Source organism: Schistocerca nitens, chromosome 2 (genome assembly GCF_023898315.1).
Source record: "Schistocerca nitens isolate TAMUIC-IGC-003100 chromosome 2, iqSchNite1.1, whole genome shotgun sequence".
NCBI lineage: Eukaryota > Metazoa > Arthropoda > Insecta > Orthoptera > Acrididae > Schistocerca > Schistocerca nitens.
The window spans coordinates 769153648-769167959 of record NC_064615.1 but is presented as its reverse complement, the minus strand read 5'-3'; the positions used below and the strand labels follow the sequence as shown (position 1 = coordinate 769167959).

Below are 14312 nucleotides of genomic sequence, written 5' to 3'. Positions count from 1 at the left end.
TATACAAAACCTCCACAGTGTTTGGGAATGTAGTTGATGAAACCAGTGAATTTCCCATTGAAAAGGTTGCAAAACAAGGTGACTGTATCTCCAAAACTATTTTTAACAGTCCTTTAAAAAGCAATGTCTAAATTGGATTGGAAAATGAAGGGAATCCAAATTCTGCAAAAGAGATTAAATATCCTGAGGTTTCCCACTGATGGTGTTCAGTTTGCAAATGTTTATGTTGTTATTGTGGTCTTCAGTTCTGAGACTGGTTTGATGCAGCTCTCCATGCTACTCTATCCTGTGCAAGCTTCTTCATCTCCCAGTACCTACTGCAGCCTACATCCTTCTGAATCTGCTTAGTGTATTCATCTCTTGGTCTCCCTCTACGATTTTTACCCTCCACGCTGCCCTCCAATACTAAATTGGTGATCCCTTCATGTCTCAGAACATGTCCTACCAACCGATCCCTTCTTCTAGTCAAGTTGTACCACAAGCTCCTCTTCTCCCCAATTTTATTCAATACCTCCTCATTAGTTATGTGATCTACCCATCTAATCTTCAGCATTCTTCTGTAGCACCACATTTTGAAAGCTTCTATTCTCTTTTTGTCTAAACTATTTATTGTCCACGTTTCACTTCCATACATGGCTACACTCCATACAAATACTTTCAGAAATGACTTCCTGACGTTTAAATCTATACTCGACATAACAAATTTTTCTTCTTCAGTAACGCTTTCCTTGCCATTGCCAGTGTACATTTTATATCCTCTCTACTTCGACCATCATCAGTTATTTTGCTCCCCAAATAGCAAAACTCCTTTACTACTTTAAGTGTCTCATTTCCTAATCTAATTCCCTCAGCATCACCCGACTTAATTCAACTACATTCCATTATCCTCATTTTGATTTTGTTGATGTTCATCTTATATCCTCCTTTCAAGACACTGTCCATTTCGTTCAACTGCTCTTCCAAGTCCTTTGCTGCCACTGACAGAATTACAATGTCGTCGACGAACCTCAAAGTTTTTATTTATTCTCCATGGATTTTAATTCCTACTCCGAATTTTTCTTTTGTTTCCTTTATTGCTTGCTCAATATACAGATTGAATAACATCGGGGATAGGCTACAACCCTGTCTCACCTCCCTTTCCAACCACTGCCTCCCTTTCATACCCCTTGACTCTTATAACTGCCATCTGCTTTCTGTACAAATTGTAAATAGCCTTTCGCTCCCTGTATTTTACCCCTGCCACCTTCAGAATTTGAAAGAGAGTATTCCAATCAACATTGTCAAAAGCTTTCTATAAGCCTACAAATGCTAGAAACATAGGTTTGCCTTTCCTTAATCTTTCTTCTAAGGTAAGTCGTAGGGTCAGTATTGCCTCACGTGTTCCAACATTTCTATGGAATCCAAACTGATTTCCCCGAGGTCGGCTTCTATCAGTTTTCCATTCGTCTGTAAAGAATTCACGTTAGTACTTTGCAGCTGTGACTAATTAAATTGATAGTTTGGTAATTTTCACATCTGTCAACACCTGACTTCTTTGGGATTGGAATTATTATATTCTTCTAGAAGACTGAGGGTATTTCGCCTGTCTCATACATCTTTCTCACCAGATGGTAGAGTTTTGTCAGGCCTGGGTCTCCCAAGGCTGTCAGTAGTTCTAATGGAATGTTGTCTACTCCGGGGGCCTTGTTTCAACTCAGGTCTTTCAGTGCTCTGTCAAACTCTTCACGCAGTATCATATCTCCCATTTCATCTTCATCTACATCTTCTTCCATTTCCATAATATTGTCCTCGAGTACATCGCCCTTGTATAGACCCTCTATATACTCCTTCCACCTTTCTGCTTTCGCTTCTTTGCTTAGAACTGGGTTTCCATCAAAGCTCTTGATATTCATGCAAGTGGTTCTCCTTTCTCCAAAGGTCTCTTTAATTTTCCTGTAGGCAGTATTATCTTACCCCTAGTGAGATAAGCCTCTACATCCTTACATTTGTCCTCTAGCCATCCCTGCTTAGCCATTTTGCACTTCCTGTCGATCTCATTTTTGAGACGTTTGTATTCCTTCTTGCCTGTTTCATTTACTGCATTTTTATATTTTCTCCTTTCATCAATTAATTTCAATATTTCTTCTGTTACCCAAGGGTTTCTACTAGCCCTCGTCTTTTTACCTATTTGATCCTCTACTGCCTTCACTATTTCATCCCTCAAAGGTACCCATTCTTCTTCTACTGTATTTCTTTCCCCCATTCCTGTCAATTGTTCCCTTATGCTCTCCCTGAAACTCTGTACAACCTCTGGTTCTTTCAGTTTATCCAGGTCCCATCTCTTTAAATTCCCACCTTTTTGCAGTTTCTTCAGTGTTAATTTACTGTTCATAACCAATAGATTGTGGTCAGAGTCCACATCTGCCTCTGGAAATGTCTTACAATTTAAAATCTGGTTCCTAAATCTCTGTCTTACCATTATATAATCTATCGGAATCCTTTTAGTACCTCCAGGGTTCTTCCATGTACACAACCTTCTTTCATGATTCGTGAACCAAGTGTTAGCTATGATTAAGTTATGCTCTGTGCAAAATTCTACCAGACGGCTTCCTCTTTCATTTCTTGCCCCCAATCCATATTCACCTACTACATTTCCTTCTCTCCCTTTTCCTACTCTCGAATTCCAGTCACCCATGACTATTAAATTGTTGTCTCCCTTCACTATCTGAATAATTTCTTTTATCTCATCATACATTTCATCAATTTCTTCGTCATCTGCAGAGCTAGTTGGCATATAAACTTGTACTTCTGTAGTAGGCGTGGGCTTCGTGTCTATCTTGGCCACAATAATGCGTTCACTATGCTGTTTGTAGTAGCTTACCCGTACTCCTGTTTTTTTATTCATTATTAAACCTACTCCTGCATTACCCCTATTTGATTTTGTATTTATAACCTTGTATTCACCTGACCAAAAGTCTTGTTCCTCCTGCCACCGAACTTCACTAATTCCCACTATATCTAACTTTAACCTATCCATTTCCCTTTTTAAATTTTCTAACCTACTGCCCGATTAAGGGATCTGACATTCCACCCTCCGATCCGTAGAACGCCAGTTTTCTTTTTCCTGATAACAACGTCCTCTTGAGTAGTCCCTGCCCAGAGATCTGAATGGGGGACTATTTTACCTCCGGAATATTTTACCCAAGAGGACGCCATCATCATTTAATCATACAGTAAAGCTGCATGCCCTTGGGAAAAATTATGGCTGTAGTTTCCCCTTGCTTTCAGCCGTTCGCAGTACCAGAACAGCAAGGCCATTTTGGTTAGTGTTACAAGGCCAGATCAGTCAATCATCCAGACTGTTGCCCCTGCAACTACTGGAAAGGCTGCTGCCCCTCTTCCGGAACCACACGTTTGTCTGGCCTCTCAATAGATACCCCTCCGTTGTGGTTGCACCTACGGTACAGCTATCTGTATTGTTGAGGCACGCAAACCTCCCCACCAACGGCAAGGTCCATGGTTCATGGGGGATGAATTTGCAAATAGTATAGCAGAACTTCACATATTGGTTTGTGAACTTGCATTAGCCTGCTCTGAACTTGGCCTAAAAATGCAGTATAATAAAACTAAGATCATGATGAATGAATGGACACCAGAGGGAAGTGTGCAGCTGCAAAGGATCACGGAATATGTCTGTCTGAGTCAGCTGCTAAATATGAAAGAAGATATAAACCCAGAAATATTTTGACATATTAATTTAGGCTGGAAACTGCCCAGAGAAAGAGAGGAAGAAAGAAGTTGATATCACATATAACAAAGTCAGTGACATAATGGAAAGAATGGATATCTTGAAAAGGCAGTGGGCTGGTCATGTCCCATGAAGAAAAGGTGGCAGGTGGTCAAAACAAGTACTAGAGTGGAGCCCAGTTGACCAAAAAAGACAGAGACTTAAGAAATACAGCCAGATTGAATTAGCAATGTAAAGTTCAAGATCAGCAGAAATGGAAGAAGCTGCAAGGATCCTATGTTGAACACGAACTCAGAAGCCACACCACAAAGTGTTCAAACTGGTTGATGATCAAGATGATAATGTGATGACATAAGGCTTTTAATACTTTCACAGGCTCAATCCTCCACTTTTATCTCATGTATGGTACCGGAAAAACAAGTCTGTGCAAGAATTGCAAATTTGATCTTGCTCAATCAACACACATGTATAAATTTGTAATTATAGGAGTGTAAAATGTCCCCATAGGACACTTACAGCTGTGAGCACATATAGGGAGAGAATTAATAGCACTGGCTTGCTATTAACACCAAGTCAGACAAACAGAAACGGAATAACAGCAACACCATGTGACACTGCTTCAACAACTGACATGTGCTGCACTTCCATGCAAGTACATGATGTCAGACACACACATGCAAGTACGTGACGTCAGACACCCACGACACTGACCTTGTTCCGTAGCTGTTGATGGTCCACATAACCCACCATAGGAAGCCCATAGTTAATTTGCAGCATCTGCTGTCCAGTAGCTTCCACAAAATTTCGGTCCTGATTGCTGCACAAACAGTAGTACCTTTTTTCAGTATATTTTCCCTAACACTTACCAAAACTGTGAAGTCAAGGAGTTCACAGTGACAACACCGGACAAAATTCAGATGGCAGAGCACTCACAATTTCGCCAACCAGTGTGTGTGTGTGTGTGTGTGTGTGTGTGTGTGTGTGTGTGTGTGTGTGTGTGTGTGTGTGTCTATAAAAAGCTAGGCCTACCACCAACTGTGGTGATGACGCTGAATAGAAACAATAGCAGACCCAAGGTACAACACAAAACCAATCAAGTCAACATAAATGAAACAACAGTCTTCATTCAATAACCAAGTATCCCACCTTTTGTAATATCAAAACCGATAATTCAAACAAATCATGTGAAAACCAAGGTGCAAGAACTGGAGCTCTACAATTTGGCCATGGACATCAAGTATTAACACTTTGCCCTGTTATGTCGGAGCCACACCTCACTACACTACAGAGAAGTCTCACTTGCACCAAGTCACAGGGCCAATAGACAGCTCCTCACCCCAGCTGTGTGCCACACATCTGCCACAGAGGAAGCCCCTTTGACAGCCTAGAAGCTAATTGCCAATCAGCACCCCCAAGAGTTGCAGCAACCAAGCAGGCACGCGAATTAAAATCACTAAGAGTGATAGATATCCAGCACACAAGTACAAATCTGTATGTGTTGGTTCACAGTAAATGCTGAGGAGTTGGTTATTTTCTTATGTCTCAGTCATGAATATGACATTTGGTGTAGTGAGTTCCGATGTTGCTAACGGTCTTGTAGGTCATGTTGCCCATGCAGTCAGATTTGAACATATCATCTACATATTAGAAGAAATGTCAGGACTTGCAGACCACTGGCTCTAGCGCTTCTTCTTCAAATGCCTCCATCAATTTGTGGGCCACCACTGGTAATAGCAGACAGCCTTCAACACTCTGCTAGCTTGATTTTAGTAATTCCCATCAAACAGAACGTAGGTAGGACATGAGCGTAAATTCAAAAAGTTTTATTAATGCTGGCTCAAAGTTTATCTGTGAGATTTAAGTGGTACCCCAATGAAGAGGGAAACCGCATCAAAGCTCAACTTGATATTTTCTTGCCCTAGTCAGTTATTCTGAAGTGTATGAATGTGTGATGTCTATACTTTTGGACATATCTGAAAGAACAGACACCATGCATTCATATAATGATGAACAACTGAGCTACCTTCTTCAGTGCAGATGCACAAGTACGTCCAACCTCCTGCGGGAATCTCAGAATACCAAGTATGGAGGAAATGGACAGGGACTGTAGTAGGTGACGTTCGATGGGAATGTGTGTCGGCTGTGAAGCGTGCCGAGATAGTCTCTGGAGTTGCGGTAACACTGTGTCCCAGATGGCACAGTGGTTAATACACCTACCTAGTAAGCAGGAAATCCTAGGTTTGAATCCCGGTCCGGCACACATTTTCACTCATCACCACTGATTCTAAGTAATATCCCAATGCAGCTGACATCAGTAATGCTTTTCCATTCCTTTCCGTGCTCCTCCCCCCCCCCTCCCCCCTTCCATCTTCAATTTACATATAATATTCTGAAGTAGCTGGATGAATTGCACTGAATTCCATATTTGGTACTAGCATTTTCTTTAATGGGGCTGAATGTTGCTGTCAGGTATTTTTCTAGTTCATATGTTTGTTGTGCCAGAGTTACTTACAATAGCACAGGGTGAGGTCCCTTCTTTATGGATTTTAGGTAGTCTGTTAAATGTACATCTACATACATACTGCCAGTGCACCATCATATTCTGCAAGATGCTGTATGGTGCATTGCAGTGGGTACCTTGTGTCACTACTAGTCAACTTCAAATGCCGGTTCTCTAAATTTTTTTCATTAGTGTTTTGTGAAATTCCTCCAGGAGTTCCCTTTTGAGATCATAAACTATCTCCATAATACTCACTTATTGAGGGGACCTACCAGTAACAGATCTAGCAGCCCGTCTCTGAATTGCTTCAATGTCTTCCTTTAACCTGATCTGGGCAATGCTCAAGAATGGTGCACCAGTGTTCTATACATAATATCATTTACAGATAAAACACACTATCCTAAAACTCTCCCAGTAAACCGAAGTTGCCCATTCGTCCCCTCCTAGTACTGTACTTGTATCCTAATTCCATTTAACATCGCTCTGCAACATTACTCCTAGACATTTAATTGATGTGACCATGTCAAGAAGCACCCTGGGAATACTGTATTCAGGTATTATGGCATTGTTGATCCTGGTCATCTGCACTAATTTACATTTTTCTACATTTAAAGCAAGCTGCCATTCATCACATGCATGTCTAGGAGGCACAACTGCTTGTGGACCAAGTCTTTTTACCATCTTATCTTGGAAAGTCTTGTGCAGAAGGTTGCTGGTCTTCTTCTTCAATTTGCATCTACTGTAGGTGTTACACTCTAATAGGCCATACATTTTCTGCTTATATACTTGAAGCAGTAGTGGGAGTGTAGAATTTCCTTTATCTGCTGGGAGAATTTATGAATTTCAGAATCTTGTTGAAGACATTTAAGAATTTTTCTTTCTTCTCTAGAGAACATTGCCTTTGGGGGAATGGGCCTTACAAGTGTATACATGTTTCTTGCTGTATTTCCTTCACTGCATCTCATTGGAAGGCAAGAGCAACTTGTTCCAGCACTAACAAAATTTGCCTTTTGTTGTGTCGCCAGATTCACTGCAAAATTTAGTCCCTTTCCTATTACAGTTAATTTAACAGTGTCAATTATTTTCTCTCTCTACAGTTGATAACAGTTATCAATGTTCTTTACATGTTGGTTTAGTCACAAGACATTCATATTTTGTGGCTATCTGCATGTTGCCAGTTGCCATGGTATGTTAGCTTGAGATCAACAGACTGGATCTATAGTCTTCCACACGTGAAGAGAGAGTTGTTGATTCCATCTGCAGGTGAAACAGGCCAACACATTCTGGGATTGCATCCTGAAATAATCTGAAGAGACCCAGCTACGCAATAAACAGTGGTTTCCCACTAAGTAAGGCTTGGCATCCAGTCTTGACTGTGGTAAAAGCGCAATGGCACTCTGTGGAAAGATTAATTTGGGCATCCGCAGCTCGTGGTCGTGCGGTAGCTTTCTCGCTTCCCGTGCCCGGGTTCGATTCCTGGCGGGGTCAGGGATTTTCTCTGCCTCGTGATGACTGGGTGTTGTGTGATGTCCTTAGGTTAGTTAGGTTTAAGTAGTTCTAAGTTCTAGGGGACTGATGACCATAGATGTTAAGTCCCATAGTGCTCAGAGCCAGAGCCATTCATTTGGGCACAGCAATTGAACAGCTAAGACCACACTACATAGACACACATCCTATTCATCAGCAATGTTCTGACCCTAGTGGTGGCAGCATAGAGACTGATGACCACAACTCATGTCCCGACTGCACCTTTTCCTTGCCACCTCACCAACAGAACCACTGCCTGGCAGTACTACTACCCTGTGACTGACAGCAAGAGGGAGGGGATACAATGACCCAATGGAAAATAGTTATCAAGATCTCCCAAGGATGATAACAGGTGTACTTGCTAAAGTATCACACCTACTGGATGATGACTGCAGGCTGAATATACGAGAAGGATTGAGAATTATGATGCTTGGGGAAAATTTTAAATCAAACATATTTATATTATCATTCATTTTAATATACTGCTTTTCACTACATATGTTTTGCATTTTTCAATTCTGTTTTCTTTTTCTCTCTAGAGATGTGAAATCAACTTGAATGGTTACTTTCTGGAAGATTGAAACAGCATTATAGTCCATGACTGAAACCTATAGCTTGTTTTTTTCCTGTGCCACTTGCACAAGTCTTGAAGGCTGACACGAAGTTGCAGTCTACAAGTACAAATTCCCCCACCTTTTTGATTTCCGCACAGGCTCTTAGGACTATGGCACCTTGAACAGAAGGGCCCAGCCACAGCTCAAACTTGATTCCGGAATGATTTTGTTAATAATTCTTTCTCAGTTGCTGTAGCCATCTGATATTGGATATAAGGTAGTTGGAGATAATTTTATGGTGAAATCTGTAAACAGTGTGAAAATTGCTGGTAGGACTTAGACACAATTTAAATATCTCAACAATAGATGTTTAGATTTAATTCACAACACCAAACACTTAGCTTACTCTGCCAGTATGTTGAAAACCATAGTGATAGACAAGTAAAAGGTGTAAAATTACAAAAACATCACACTTCATAAATATTATGTCATGTTTAGTTCATTAAGGCAATATTATGTGTAATCAAAAGTAATGAAGAATGGCTAGCCACATGTACCCTGCCCCCATGTCACAGAGGTGTGTACTGCAGAAATGATAAGAATAGGCAAAAATTATATGAGCTTGATTTCTATTTACTATGAAGCACATACTGAGGAATGTTTTCCATTTCTGTTTATCAAATGTGATTTACTATTAGTGTACTAATAAATGCCTTCCTCTCCATTATACCAGAATATCTGAGAAGATTAGCTGACAGTAATAAATGACTTACAGATCTATAACATCCTTTTGGAAACATTATGATTCACAGCACTTTCCTTTGTTGTTTCAGAAGGTGCTGTCATAGGACCAACATACGTGAGGACCGAGCAGGAGGAGGAGCAGGATGATGATTTGATAAGGAGGTCTCATATACGTCCCTGGGATGAAGGAAAAGAGGGTATTGCTTCTAAATATCATAACAGATTTGGTAAGTAATTAATGTCTTTATTATGAGTAAGGGATTTTGGATATTTTAATAGTTTGAGGGCCAATGTACTTATTGCATGTATTGTAAAATACAGGCACTTTATCTGTTGCTGTGCATTTTTACTTACAATTCAGTATTGGTCATACAGGGTGTTTCAAAAATGACCGGTATATTTGAAACGGCAATAAAAACTAAACGAGCAGCGATAGAAATACAACGTTTGTTGCAATATGCTTGGGACAACAGTACATTTTCAGGCGGACAAACTTTCGAAATTACAGTAGTTACAATTTTCAACAACAGATGGCGCTGCAAGTGATGTGAACGATATAGAAGACAACGCAGTCTGTGGGTGCGCCATTCTGTACGTCGTCTTTCTGCTGTAAGCGTGTGCTGTTCACAACGTGCAAGTGTGCTGTAGACAACATGGTTTATTCCTTAGAACAGAGGATTTTTCTGGTGTTGGAATTCCACCGCCTAGAACACAGTGTTGTTGCAACAAGACGAAGTTTTCAACGGAGGTTTAATGTAACCAAAGGACCGAAAAGCGATACAATAAAGGATCTGTTTGAAAAATTTCAACGGACTGGGAACGTGACGGATGAACGTGCTGGAAAGGTAGGGCGACCGCGTACGGCAACCACAGAGGGCAACGCGCAGCTAGTGCAGCAGGTGATCCAACAGCGGCCTCGGGTTTCCGTTCGCCGTGTTGCAGCTGCGGTCCAAATGACGCCAACGTCCACGTATCGTCTCATGCGCCAGAGTTTACACCTCTATCCATACAAAATTCAAACGCGGCAACCCCTCAGCGCCGCTACCATTGCTGCACGAGAGACATTCGCTAACGATATAGTGCACAGGATTGATGATGGCGATATGCATGTGGGCAGCATTTGGTTTACTGACGAAGCTTATTTTTACCTAGACGGCTTCGTCAATAAACAGAACTGGCGCATATGGGGAACCGAAAAGCCCCATGTTGCAGTCCCATCGTCCCTGCATCCTCAAAAAGTACTGGTCTGGGCCGCCATTTCTTCCAAAGGAATCATTGGCCCATTTTTCAGATCCGAAACGATTACTGCATCACGCTATCTGGACATTCTTCGTGAATTTGTGGCGGTACAAACTGCCTTAGACGACACTGCGAACACCTCGTGGTTTATGCAAGATGGTGCCCGGCCACATCGCACGGCCGACGTCTTTAATTTCCTGAATGAATATTTCGATGATCGTGTGATTGCTTTGGGCTATCCGAAACATACAGGAGGCGGCGTGGATTGGCCTCCCTATTCGCCAGACATGAACCCCTGTGACTTCTTTCTGTGGGGACACTTGAAAGACCAGGTGTACCGCCAGAATCCAGAAACAATTGAACAGCTGAAGCAGTACATCTCATCTGCATGTGAAGCCATTCCGCCAGACACGTTGTCAAAGGTTTCGGGTAATTTCATTCAGAGACTACGCCATATTATTGCTACGCATGGTGGATATGTGGAAAATATCGTACTATAGAGTTTCCCAGACCGCAGCGCCATCTGTTGTTGAAAATTGTAACTACTATAATTTCGAAAGTTTGTCTGCCTGAAAATAAACTGTTGTCCCAAGCATATTGCAACAAATGGTGTATTTCTGCCGCTGCTCGTTTAGTTTTTATTGCCGTTTCAAATATACCGGTCATTTTTGAAACACCCTGTACCAGTATAAAATACTGTACCAGACCTACAGGTCAGTTGGTAATTCATGATCGTCTCAAACTGGTCACTCTTCCTGTGGTTACATAAGATTTTCCAGTGCTATAGCTGAAGAATTTGTGTCGTCAGGGCACGTACAGTAAATTTTGCAAATGGACTGCTTGTGTAGGTAAGAATCATAGGGTAAGGAGGGAGACATAGTTGGGATATAATGGGACTGTGCCATATGTTTAATACAGAACTTGAATGCCTGGTCAAAGACTATTTTGAGAGACATGTAAATTATCATTGGTATTATTGACCTCATTCAAGGGCTTGGCTTGAGAAAGCCACATCTTTGTAATATCATCTGATGAAAATACTAACATTAGAAACATTAGCTTATCAATCTTGAATTCCTGTAGAAACATAAGTAGCCCAAACTGCAGAAAAAAACTCTGAAATTTGTATTGAACTGCAGACTCACATGAGAACTGAGAATACACTAAGCTCCCTGTTGCTTTCTGCATTTATATAGAAAACAATGTGACACTTTTAACAACATACTGGAAATTGCTGTACAGTTGGCTTTTCTGTCTGGACATCTCTAAATACCTGGTCTTGATCAGGGCCACAGTATATACCAGAGACAACATTTTTTGACAGTCGTAGAAATGGGGATTATGAAAATATGTTTCCAAACTTGTACTGTTCTCTGTTTCTTGATCTCGCTTTTCAGATATCACATCATTGCATAAGATGTTCCGCAAGAAGGAGCATCCTGTATCTTATTATGCTTTCTTTACATGTTAATGTATGATTCAGAATAAGGCAGTCCTACTTTTTTACAGTTGACTTATGAAGTCTATGTGCATCTTCCTTGATTGTACAAATCGGCCAATGAAAAAGAATTGTGACTCCCAAAACGTTTCAGTTAAACAACCACTCATGCTGATATCACAGATGTTTCTGGATTCTGTGTGTGCATCAGATTTAATTGTAAATTTCTGTTCAATAGTAAGATAATGGCAGTTCAATGTAATTGCAGAAATGCAGTGGGAAACTTCCCCACCCTTCCCTTCCAAGTTTTGTTGTTGTTCTTGTGAACCACCTTTCACCACATGTTTAAACACATCTGACAATTTGCATTTGTAGTAAGTTTCTTCCTAGAAAGAAAACGTTGTTTGTGGTAAAATTGTAGTAAGCATTATTTCCTTCGTGCTGCTTTTCTAATTGTATTATTACTCTTACAGTGCGATCTGCAGAAAAGGAAGTTATGTCACAAGAAAAGTGGATAGAAAAGAAGAGGGAGGAACGACAGCAGGAATTTTCTCCACTACAAGAGCCAGACAAGCCAGGTGTGAATCTTGTTGAGGAATCACTTCCAGCTGCATCAAAAAATACTCTGTTCTTCTCCTCAAGGAAAAAAGTGTTCTCAAGTCCAACTCCTTCTCATAACAAGTTAATCAACAAATTTCAGAACAGTGATGCTGCTGAAGTAGGTTCTCATGCTGTTTCGTATGCTCCCCCCATAAGTGAAACTGGACATCATCCTACATTAAATACAGATCCATATGCTGGTATGTCTCCAGCTGAAATTTCTGAAGCAGTGGAAGCAGGTCTGAAATACCTCAGGCAGAAAGCAGAGGAGAAACAAACAAAGCCAGAGAAGGGTCTTATGAGCATTGTTTAAATATGAAAGCTGTGTGGCTAGTAATCACTGACTACATTTCTCATTGATAAAAACATTCTTGATAAGTTATTGCGTGGCACAAGTCATATTTTCCTAGAAAATGGCACCATTGTCCAAACACATATTCAGATCCCATCATTGATGTAAAGTATTGTGTTATTAGATGTTTTTAAGTACAGAAGTAGATGGAAGCTGTGAGCCTTAGATTCTTGCTGTGTGACAAATGGTTGAACATTTGCATGGAAATTTCCAAGGAGCCTCTATGATGACTTCCATGTGTGCCCAAGTGCTATCAGTAAACAGGGTGATTCCACTTCTCATTATTGCCTTCCTGTTATTTTGTAAGGCCCATCAAAGGCATTGCCAAGTTTGACAGCAAACTTCAGTTTATACACTGCCTTGCCTGTCAGGAAACAAAAGATTGTATGCTTGTCTTTGTTGAAATTGACTTTTTGGGTTTATTAGCATTCGTGGAAAGCATGTATTTCTACATTGCATTGTTTGTTGCCTAATTTGAAACCTTATGTTATTGCTTAACACAGCTTGACCAAGAAATGTATTCATTTTACTTAATACTGTTAGAAGAAGTCAAGTGAGGGGCCCATTTATTGCTCATTCTCTTTATCAAATAAAATTCTAGTTGCCTGGTGCAAACACAGTTTCTTCTTTTCTCATGGTAGTGTCAGAGGTGCATGAATAAATGTCTGACATCAAAAAGGAATACACACAATTCACGCAGTGTGAGTCGTTGATTTGTATACTCAGCTTCCTGTATTCTTCACGAAAGCTTCTTTGAGACCACAGACATTTTACTTTTCCCATGGTTATCATCCATATTTCCTTTTACTCTCATGAACTGTCAGCACAAATTCAAAACAGTATGTCAGTACATAATATTTCTGTGAACATACATATTTGAAGATATGTACAGAAAAACAGGCTAACCTTCAAATGTAAAAGCTTCGAGATAAGTGTTCCCATCCGTTGCTGGGTATGGGAACTATCAAAATTGACATTGGTCTCTCTCCTAACTGATATAGAGGGTTGAGACCAATGTCAATTTTGATAGTTCTCATACCTAGCAACAGAGCGCAGCACTTATCTCTAAGTTTTTACATTTGAGGGTTAGAATATTTTTCTGTGCATGTTTTCAGTTTATCTATGAAGATTCACACAAGACTTACTACTTTATGCAAAGAAATCATGTGCAGTTCACACTTCACATTTTACCATTGAGGATTTCTTTTGGGTCAGTAAACTATGTATCTGTACTTTACAACAACCTTCACACACTTTACTTTACACAACTTTCACACACTGATATTCTGAAAGTCATGGATGAGATGTAGTGGTGCTGTGGCCAGATGACAGACACAGCTTTCTGTATCTAATGTAGATTTGTACAGTGTTAATAAAAGAAAAAAAAAAAACTAATTTTGTTTCTTACAGAAAATTGCATGTAAAAAAAAAAAAAAAACTGAAAACGGTGATTTTCCTTAAGTTCCTCCAGTGGCTCCTTCAACAGCACACACATGTTGTGTGTTGTGTGTGTGTTTGTGTGTGTGTGTGTGTGTGTGTGTGTGTTTGTGTGTGTGTGAGCGTGCATGCCAGTTCTCAGCCTTAAGTGAAGATCATCAGTCATACAGTTGGAACCGATTGCCTTTCAAGCT

General features: G+C 40.4%; 1 protein-coding gene across 1 annotated transcript in view; it reads left to right on the top strand.

Annotated features, from left to right (window-relative positions):
• The window catches only part of LOC126237010 (coiled-coil domain-containing protein 174), a 57884-nt gene extending 43775 nt beyond the window's left edge, over window positions 1–14109 (top strand). Inside the window, exons 7-8 of the mRNA XM_049946738.1 lie at window positions 9142–9279; window positions 12203–14109. Coding sequence (XP_049802695.1) covers window positions 9142–9279; window positions 12203–12642 — 578 coding nt within the window. The 3' untranslated portion in view covers window positions 12643–14109. The remainder of the gene's footprint in view (window positions 1–9141; window positions 9280–12202) is intronic.
• Window positions 14110–14312: the final 203 nt, after the last annotated feature.